Below are 10,273 nucleotides of genomic sequence, written 5' to 3' on the forward strand. Positions count from 1 at the left end.
TCATCATCTTTGTGGCTCTGCGCTGGAAGATTTTCCCAAGGAAAATGAGAAACTGAACTCCAGGACATTTTCCCCAGACTCCAGGCAGGGAATAGAGAGTTTTACAGTGTGGTAGCAGTACAATAAAAATACACAGTCTTTCCAGCCAAGGGAGCCGTGTCACTCCAGTAGGTGCCCTCCGCTCGCGACGTGCCGGGTACGCAGCACAGACGCTAACGGAGACCCGGCACATCCCTGGGTCCCCGCCGCAGCACACGTGCTGCTCAGCACAGCTTGGACCGGGCTCGCGGTGCTCCATTGCGTGGTGGGGGAGCGCTGCTGGCCCCTGGGAAAGAGCAAGAGCAGGCTGCTACCACGGGATTTATTAAACCAGGCGACAGGTTGCTCCTCAAGACAGGGAAAAAGCTTGCTGCCAAGGAACTGCAGGCAAGGGAATTGCTCCAGGCCGCAGCACACGTGCTGCTCAGCACAGCTTGGACCGGGCTCGCGGTGCTCCATTGCGTGGTGGGGGAGCGCTGCTGGCCCCTGGGAAAGAGCAAGAGCAGGCTGCTACCACGGGATTTATTAAACCAGGCGACAGGTTGCTCCTCAAGACAGGGAAAAAGCTTGCTGCCAAGGAACTGCAGGCAAGGGAATTGCTCCAGGGCTGTACGATGATGGCAAGCTGCATGTTAGACTCCGCTCTACAGCAGGGATCACTCTCACCGGCTAACTGGCCACTTTTCAGCAAGTGTTTCACCAGCCTCCAAACTCACAAGGCACTAACAGCACCTGATGCGAGCTGTTCCCCTGGCAGACACAGGAGAGGCCAAACGGGGCAGATCATCCCCGTCGCTGTGTCACTGACAGACCCCAAATGCAAGAAGTAAAAAATAATTTGCATCCCAAGGTCTGTGACAGCTATCAGTAACAGCTCGAGGTGTCTATTCCCCTCTGGAAACACGCTGGCATTTCTCTTGCGTTTGGGACTCATTAAATGCTGCCCACCCATCACTTCTCAGTGCTCACAGGTCGCTTGTTGACCACCAGATCCCTCCAGGCTCCAGTTCAGAGGGGGTCTTCACATTTCAACAGGAATTAAAATCTGCCTGTCCCGGGCTGCTCACTCACCCACCTTGGAGCACAGACAGGGCAGCACACGGGACCCATAACTCTCCTGTCGCACTAGCCCAGCAAGCCCCTTTTGCCTGCCAGCGGCACAGACACCAGCAACAGAGGAGACACCTCTCCAGCACACGCTGGTCGTTGCGCTTTTATTCAAGTACGCAGTTTTCTAAGTCTGTACTTGTTACAAGGTGCTACAGCATCTGTGAACTATGACTAAAGCACTTCCACGTGGTTGTTTCTGGGCACAAATACTTTACTGGCTCTTAAGCTAAAACATCTGAAACCTGCACTCACAATTTTGGCGCGCAGAAGGTTCAGCAAGCTCGCTCTCTCTCCCTGGGCTTGCCTGCGGTGTGTCCTCAGAGCCAAGATACAGCCCTTCCCACATGTTTTAAAGCAGAGGTTTTCCACCTCTGCAACAACCATTTGAGAGATTTTGGTCAAAGAGCCATTTTGTATGTTTTAGCAGCTGGGAGAAAAGCAGTAAGATTCAGCCAGCGCTAACCCCTGATGCAATGCTCTTTAACAAACTGCTTGGCTAAACACAGCGTTTGGTGTAGCATTGTAGTCTAAAACCTTCTCCTCTCTGGGGCTGTCAAGTCAACGACGGTCGGTGGTAATAAACCGTCGCTAAAAGTGAATATCAATTTTGCAAACTGAAGCTTGAATGCTGGCGCAGCTGGGGGCTCTTTTCCCCTCCAAGGCTCCCCAGGCAGCTGGAGGAGATGGGGCTGCGGGCAGGAGAGCTGGGGACTGCAGGCAGGAGGAGGGGACAGGTACCAGTTCCAGAGGGAGGCGGAAAGGGAAAGGAAAATAGTGTCTAGATCAATGGGAATGGGAACAGAGATGGGAAAAGCAACTTCAAATTTCAACTGTGGCTTCGTTTTAATCTAACTGATGGAGCAAGGGGAAGGAGAGAGTGGGCTGTGAGCAGTCACAGTTACAAACCAGAATTAACCCTCTCCTCCCTGCACATACACTGCTGGTGGCAGGCACCAACAAAGCTCCGATAGCTGGCAGGTAACAGGAGTCTGTTAAGAATACACCCACAGACCTCCTTCTGCAGCCCCACTGATGGCAGCGCAGCAGCAGCAGCAGCAGCACCGCTTTGCATGGGTCTGAAACACTATAAACAGGAAAAGTAACTTTTGAAACAAAACTCAGAGCTACGTGCCATAGCGCAAACACAGCCAGGGAGGCACACGACGACAAACCCTGCAGGGACAGGCTGCACGCAAAGAAGTGCTGAAACCAGGACAGTGCAGTATTTGCAGTGGCAGCTCCAGACGACGCCGTCCCACTTCCGTCATTCCTGGGGGCTGCAGGACTGGGAGGCTCCCAAAATTGTTAACTGTAAATCCCTACCTGCAGACGGATGCTTCTCTGCAGGGGCACGTTGTGTCGAATGAACACCCAAGCCCAGCCCAGCAGCAGGCTGATGCAGGGAACAGCCTGCCTACAGCTCCACAGGCAGTGAATGGGACCTCGATGGGGTGCGGGCACATGGGCTGCAGGACCTTGCTTTGATCTTCCAGGTTGGACCTCAGGTGTGCAAGCAACACCCTCCTACATTGTCCTGCAGCACTGTCAGAAATGGCAGCCACATCACCTGCTCACCTGCCAACAGTATTCACATGCAAGGTCCTGCACGTGGGTTGAGGCAACCCCCAGCACAAATACAGGCTGGGAGGAGAATGGATGGAGAGCAGCCCTGAGGAGAAGGACTTGGGGGTGCTGGGGGATGAGAAGCTCAACATGAGCCGGCAATGTGCGCTGGAGCCCAGAAACCAACCGTGTGCTGGGGGCATCAAAAGAAGCATTAGCAGCAGGTGGAAGGAGGTGATTCTCCCCCTCTGCTCTGCTCTCGTGAGACCCCACCTGGAGCACTGTGTTCAGATGTGGGGCCCCCAACATAACAAAGACCTGGACCTGTTGGGGAGAGTCCAGAGGAGAGCCACAGAGATGGTCAGAGGCTGGAGCAGCTCCCGTGCGAGGACAGGCTGAGAGAGTTGGGGGTGTGCAGCCTGGAGAAGAGAAGGCTCCGGGGAGAGCTAATAGCAGCCTTCCAGTACCTGAAGGGGGCTAGAGGAGAGATGGGGGGGCACTCTATCAGGAGTGTAGTGAGAGCACAAGTAACGGGTATAAACTGAAAGAGGGAGATTTAGACTAGACCTTAGGAAGAAATTTTTCACTGTGCGGGAGGTGAGGCAGTGGCCCAGGGTGCCCAGAGAAGCTGTGGATGCCCCATCCCTGGAGGGGTTCAAGGCCAGGCTGGATGAGGCTTTGGGCAACCTGGGCTAGTGGGAGGTGTCCCTGCCCATGGCAGGGGGTTGGAACTCGATGATCTTTAAGGTCCCTTCCCACTCAAACCATTCTGGGATTCTATGATTTTATGATTTTATTTGGACAGATTAAGCTGTCTTTTAAACCAAACTATTACAGCTGTTTGCCCTGTAACTCGCTGATTTACTTATTCCTCGTTGGGGCTGCACCCTTACGTTCTGAGGCCAGAAGATGGCCTGGTCCAACCTGCCCTTGTTCCTCACATGTAAAGGGCTTCCTTACAGGCAGCCGCTATACACTTTAGGGCTGAACAAACTCTGAAAGGTGAGCACAGCAGACCACCTACACAGGGGAATGAAGAGACCCTTATGATAAAAAACAAAACAAAACAAAACAAACAAACAAACAAAAAAACCCCCCCACAAAACAACCAACCCACCAGCCAGAGCCTGGACTGGGTCTTCCAGCTCTGGGAGGTGATGGACCCATCAGGAACCTGGTCCCCCTATGGTCAATGCCAAGATGATATAAGGACTTGCTGAGCCATGTCCTGCCTTCTCCTGCGACTGGGGGGAACACAGGGCAGCAGCAGGGCACCACAGCTCAGCAGACGAAGGCTTTGCAGCACACATCAATATTAGCCAAGAGAGGACAAGGCTTTTATGAACAGTATCAGCGATCGCCACCTCTCACTTTTCAGAGCAGAACATGACCAGGAAGTGACATGCAAGAGAGCTGCGCTAATGCAATGCTGCGAGATAAGATTAAAACTAACAGGAAAAAAGAATCGTATTTCTGAGAGCTTCATATTTCAGTCGCTCGTGTGGTGACCTCTGCGTTTCGATGCTCAGGCATTACAGCGTATCTACAACGTTTTCCACAGTCCTGCAGCCTGCCATCGGTAGCTGGCATGTGGGGGGTTCACAGGTAAGGGTTGTCCCAAACATCGCTCCTGCATTCTGCAACTGCATCCCTGCGTCTGGTAAGAGATGTGATCTCTCCAAACAAATCGCTCTTTCCGAGTGCTAAGGTACTGCAAGGAGGTGGAGATAGCAAGAACCACAAGGACAGCAGGGCAAATCAGTCATTTTTTGTCAAATGGTAAGGAAATAAAAATGAAGCAGGAAGAAAGTGGTACCTCGGTCAAAGGTCTTGGTCTTCTCTCTACAACAAATTCTGTGTGGCAGAGCTCACAGTAACTTGTGTTGGAGGAGGATAACCATTTTTCCAGGCAGCTCTTGTGCACGGTGCCCAGTGTTCCTGTGCAGTCACACGGGGAAAGCAGTCCCTCCCCATTTCCACCTTCGTGACAGATTCGACAGATGGGACCGTCACTAAAGAGGCAGACAAACAGAACGAAATCACGGTCAGAGCAGGCAGAACGATACAGCCACACAAGAGCAGGGGGTCCAACCCCAGCAAGCCCCAGCAGGACGCACGCGCAGCAGGCAGCGCGTGGCAGAGCGTGCCAGCGCCCTGCAACTCTCCAAAGCTGCCCGCTGCAGCAAGAACCAACCTCAGGGGAGTGGGCAGGCGCCCATGACATTTTAGGTCAGTAAAATCTGGAAGCCGTGTTGATGAGCACCACAACAGCCAAGAGAAGCCGGTACGTTAGCCTGGCCAGCTCAGCTGCGGTCCTGCGCGGGCGAACACAGAAGGGATCGCAGTCTCCAACTCCTCTCCAGCCGGCTGACACCGGACCCAAAACCAACCCTGAAGCACTGATGCAAATACCGAGGCCCAAAGCAGAACTGGAGGATCCACGCTAGTCACAGCGTGCCCCCAACCACCTGGGTCCACTCCAGAGGTTTACAGTCAGACGCGCATTGATCAGACCTGCTGTCCACTCTCGCCCCATCTCCGTTCTGCATGCTGGTCTGGCAGTACCTGCGCAAGGAACAGCGACGTCCACAGTCACAGCTGCACGGCCCGGGAAGCTCTGCTCTCCAAGGACACACCATATTTCATGGCAAGCAGTCACCCACACGAAGTTCTTGGCATGCAAACCTTCCGCCCACCGCAGTGCAGCAGCTCACTCAGCATCCAGTCTGCACACCACCGTCCTGCAGCGCTCGGGCCTTTCACCGGCTGCAGAAATGCCTCGGTGCTTCACCAGCCACCACTCCTCACCCCCTCCTCGGCCAGAAGTTTCAACTACAGAATCAGATCTCTTTGATCACGCTCAAGATCTGCTCTCTTGGGACCTCACAGAAGCAGAGATACTTGTCACGGGCAGTATCAAATGCTTTCAGAGACACATGCACCCTTCCCTCCGGGAGGCCCGCACTGCTGATCACACTCGAGCCACCCGTTTGTCCCCAGGATGTTCCCTCATGCCTCTAACTGGGGCTGCTGACTGTGGACTACCGGTGCTGCTGCTCCAGCATCCAACAACCATCAGCTCAGGTGCATCAGATGATATTCATGCAACAATTTTCCATCACAGACTAAAGTAATTTTTTTTGTGGCTACGTGAAATCAGAGTGTCCTCCTGCAGCAAGGACTTTCTCCACCTGCACAAAGAACTAAGTTCTCTTCACTTGAGACCTCTCACTTGGTTGTGTTGTGCACTGTCCTCTAATTCTCCTGTAAAAGCCGATGTTTTCCACACCCTCACAGACCTCCATCACAGCCTGCTCAGTCACCTCACAAGCAGAAGAGTCCCAGCCTATTCAGCCATGCCTTAGACAGAAACACATCCACTTTTCTGATCACCTTCACTACCCTTCCCTCTACCTCTTGCATTTCTAAAACATCCTTTTAGAGATGTAGGGAACAGAGCTACAGTTTTCCAGATGCGGGCACACCAGGAATTTCTGCAGGGACTGTGTTCTGTTTTTCATTGCTTTCCTACATTTCAGCATCTTATTTGCCTTTTGGTCCCTGCTGCATGTAACTGCCACATGCCCAAAATCTCCTCCCTCCAAACCCACGAACACATACATAAATCCTGGACTACTGTTCTTCATTTGCATCACTGCACCCTGAACTGCACCCATTATTTCAGCCCGCAGCTGTTTCTGATAACACTAAATTCCCTAAACTCAGGTATATAGTGTCATTTTAAGTTCAAGAGCATCCCAGCTGGCACCCGAAGGCACAGGTTTCCTAGAAGCCCTGTGCCACATTTGCCAGCTCCATAATGAGGATGTCTTGGACTCACCGGGAAACCTCAGATGGCTCCAGACACCGAAGTTCGCTGTTCTCAGCAATTCAGTACATCTCTTCAGCGTACGCTGCTCACTGAGATCCTTTAGGAATATAATGCTGGACAGCAGAAGCCCAGTGCAGGGCAGCCCTCCCTGGACACAAACCACTCACCAGTATCCCACTTCTTTCCCACCTTCCAACAAGCCACTTCTTTCATACAACGAACTGTTCTCTTATATCCATAGTTGCACAGAATTGGGGGTGAGAGAAAGGGTGAGAAAGGAACGCCTTTATTTCAGAGACTCTATTGCATGTCCTCTTGAAATCCAGGTGAGCTGTAGCAGCCATCACCTTTTTCCACATACTGCTGACAGTGGATCCCATCTGATAGTTCATACTCCACTGCTATTCTGACTTTAAAAAAAAAAACCAAACAACAAATGAACTGTCTGCAAAAGAAGTTTGTGGGATTGCAACACAACAGTCAGAATGAGCAATCTGCAATCTTCAAAAGCAGTAGCACTATTTCCATTAGTTTGCGCAACCAGATAAAACAGAAACGAGGAGCAAGACGTGAGAACACAGTGCAAGGAAAAGGCGTGTTACTGGGGAAAAACAGTGGGACACAAAGGGAAGAGAAAAGCCAGCAAGAAAGTGCACTTCAGCTCATTAAAGGAGAAGCAAGATTCCTCTCATGGTGTACCACCAGAGACATTTACCACTTCCAACTCAGTGTTTAGCAGACTTCATCCCAACTGGACTTTTTCTTCATTTTTAGGACTGTGAAGCAATGTACACCCACTGCACAGTCCCCTTCTCTCTGACAAACATCCCTGGTGAACCACTGACCCTTGTTCTCTTTTTCATGTGCCTTTTATTTATGGGACTTCTTCAGCTGGGACAGCCCCTGCAACAGGAGTCTGGTGAGGTGGTGGAAACTCCATCCTTGGAGACACGGAAAACTGCACCAGGCAAGGCTCTGAGCAGTCTGATCCATCTTCAAAGTTGGCCTTGCTCTGAAAGGAGACTGGGCCAGATGACCTCCAGGATTCCTTTCCCATCTGAATTATTTGATGATCCTGTAACCTTTATTGCCATAAAGCTCAGTGCCGTATCAGAATGACAATGATTCTATGACAAAATGACAGTCCACTCACACAGCATTGGTGACAGGGACACCAAAAGAAAACCCAAGCCTCCAGTACCCGCATGCATCTGTTATTTCCTAAGAAAAGCATCTGTAGGATACTTCATCTGTTCTCTTCCTGTTTGAGAAGTTTCATATTTCCAGCGCATTAATATAACCTTGGCTACCAATAAACAATCCAGAAGGAAAAAATCTGCTGACAGTGCAAGAAAACAAATTCTTATCAGGCTCTATTTTCCTTCCTTCCTCTCTGGGGGGGGAGGGGGCCTGGTCATACGCCAACACGATACCCCCTCAAACAGTTTTCCAGCAGGCCGTAGAGACCGTATCACTAAATCAACCTTCCAGTACAGTCACTCCTCTCATTGTTTCACTTGCAAGATTTTGCTGTCAGCTGCTGTGGCAGTTTATATTCTCCAAGCATGGTGCCTTCTCTCTTCGTATTTGGATTCCGATTTCTCTTTCAGTTCTTGTATTTCCAATTAACTGGCTGTGACAGAGGCTTGTGCTTGGGTGTTTCTGCCACTCGTGTCCTCGTCTCGGGCACATCACAAACTCGCCGAGTCCTGTGGCTCCACCTGCCTTCACTTTGCTAAGTGCTGGTGACAAGGAAGAGACTGAAACCCACCACCACCAGAATGAGCGAACCAGTGTCCCACAAAGAAGCTCACATGAGGAATCCTGTTGGTGTTTTTTTTCCCCACCTGGTTTTTACACCTCCACAAGTTTTAAGGGCTCACACAACTTCTCACCCAGCCTATCCGTTGCCAGAGAGCAAGCTCAGTTCCCCTCACATTTTTTTGACCGGCTGCAGCTTGGTCAGATATAGCATATATGTTTGCTTTAGTTCTCATCTAGCTTTCCTGCTTTCCTCCCCCATGTTTGCAGTCACCACTTTCACACCTCATCAACGTTTGGCCAAATTCATTGAAAAAATATAGCAGCTGTTCAGATAGGATTTGAACACAAAATGTGACTGGTCTCACTAGCTGGACTGAACAATGCTGCAATGTGTCCTCTGCTCTGGAAGCTGCTCAAAATACATGATCAGAAGTCACATGAGGAAGAGTCTGAGCACACGAAACTGCCACATGTCACCTCTAGCAGTAGCTGGACACAGCAGTTCCTGCAACACCAACACCCTCCTCTCCCTGGGGCCGCAAATCGACACCATGCCTTTACTGTACAACCATCCTGGAACACCGGCTCTGCTCCATTTTCAGGCTTTCCTCCCCTACATCATCTCCACGAACAGCACGCTGCCCTAGCTAGCGTGGCATCCCACCTCCCTGCTGCTCAGCAAGGACTTGGCAGAGGCAGACGGCAAGAGGCCGCCTGGGCCGTCCCACGCTGGAGCAGCCGCAGGCCTGGGGGGTCTGATGAACAACCAAGTCCCAGTTCACCAGCACATGCAACCGGCGTGAGCTCCCCCAAAGAGAACACAGGCCTGGGAAGCATCTGGCTGACAAGGGTTCACACTCAACATTAGCAACCTGGCAAACTCCTTCACAAATGAGACGGTGTTGCCTCCCTCTATCCCTAGGGCCCCAAAAAAAGGAGGGAAGAAAGCCCAGATGCCGTCATTCCAAGCCCCTTCCCCAAAGCAGCCGTACCTCTGTGCGCCCAGCGCCTTGATCACCGTTGAGAGGAGCCGTCCGTCCTTGGCGGTGACCTGCGTGACGTACTGCGGGCGCCCGATGTCTGAGTCCTCCACCGACTTGGAGAGGGCAGCGCTTCCCGGGCAGTCGCACAGGGAGCCAGGGAGATGGCAGCAGCGTCATGGCAGCTCCGGGCCCCCCTGCCCTGGGGACTGGCACCGGCGGCACGGAGACCTGCAGGAAGGACACCGCAGTGAGAGCCCGGGACCCCAAAGGGCCTGGCCAGGGCACAGCTCCCCCTCGCCACCCTCCTCCAGCCCCGCTCAGGCTGGCAGCGCCCTGCAGCCCAAACAGACACGGGTTTTGCTACTCTTCTGTCCCCTTTAATAGGCTGTGAGAGGTTCCCGTACCATGAAATGAAGGCTCCAAGTGTCTTACTTAAATAATTCAGTGTCAGAATTGCAAATTTGCCTTTCCCAGAGAGAATCCCTGGTACCCACCCTTCAACCTGACAAAGCCTTTCAAACCGACGCAGAGATGGGGGAAAGCACCAGAAGCCCCACGGGCCCGTGTCATTCTGGCTACAGCTGTACTGAAAACTTGTGTTCACCTCCTCTGTACAAGCTGCAAAGTTCCACCTGACCACGGCATTGAAACCGCTCTGCGTGGCTCAGTTCAGGTGCTTCCTGAGCCCTTTACAGCCTGCCCACCAAGCACAAAAGGCTCACCCCAGCCCTGTCTTTGATTTTCTATTTTCTTCTTTCTTTACAGAAATGCATGTGCTTCCATTTCCACATCCCAGGCAGTATGTCCCAACAGCGAACAAGTATTAACCACCCACAGCACTGTAAAAAGTGTGCGCTGGCAGCCCAGAAACCAACCGTGTGCTGGGGGCATCGAAAGAAGCAGAACCAGCAGGTGAAAGGAGGGGATTCTCCCCCTCTGCTCTGCTCTCGGAAACCCCACCTGGAGCACTGTGTTCAGATGT

General features: G+C 52.1%; 1 protein-coding gene across 1 annotated transcript; it reads right to left on the reverse strand.

Moving 5' to 3' along the window:
• Nucleotides 1-4,528: 4,528 nt before the first annotated feature.
• On the reverse strand, nt 4,529-9,624 carry LOC104460149 (E3 ubiquitin-protein ligase MARCH2-like; the record flags this gene model as incomplete). The annotated part of the gene is given in 3 exon segments (XM_010075497.1): nt 4,529-4,724; nt 9,301-9,462; nt 9,464-9,624. Coding segments are annotated over 3 exon segments (519 nt in total), but the record flags the coding sequence as incomplete, so codon positions are not given.
• Nucleotides 9,625-10,273: the final 649 nt, after the last annotated feature.

The sequence above is a fragment of the Pterocles gutturalis genome, unplaced genomic scaffold (assembly GCF_000699245.1).
Source record: "Pterocles gutturalis isolate BGI_N339 unplaced genomic scaffold, ASM69924v1 scaffold28417, whole genome shotgun sequence".
NCBI classification, from domain to species: domain Eukaryota; kingdom Metazoa; phylum Chordata; class Aves; order Pterocliformes; family Pteroclidae; genus Pterocles; species Pterocles gutturalis.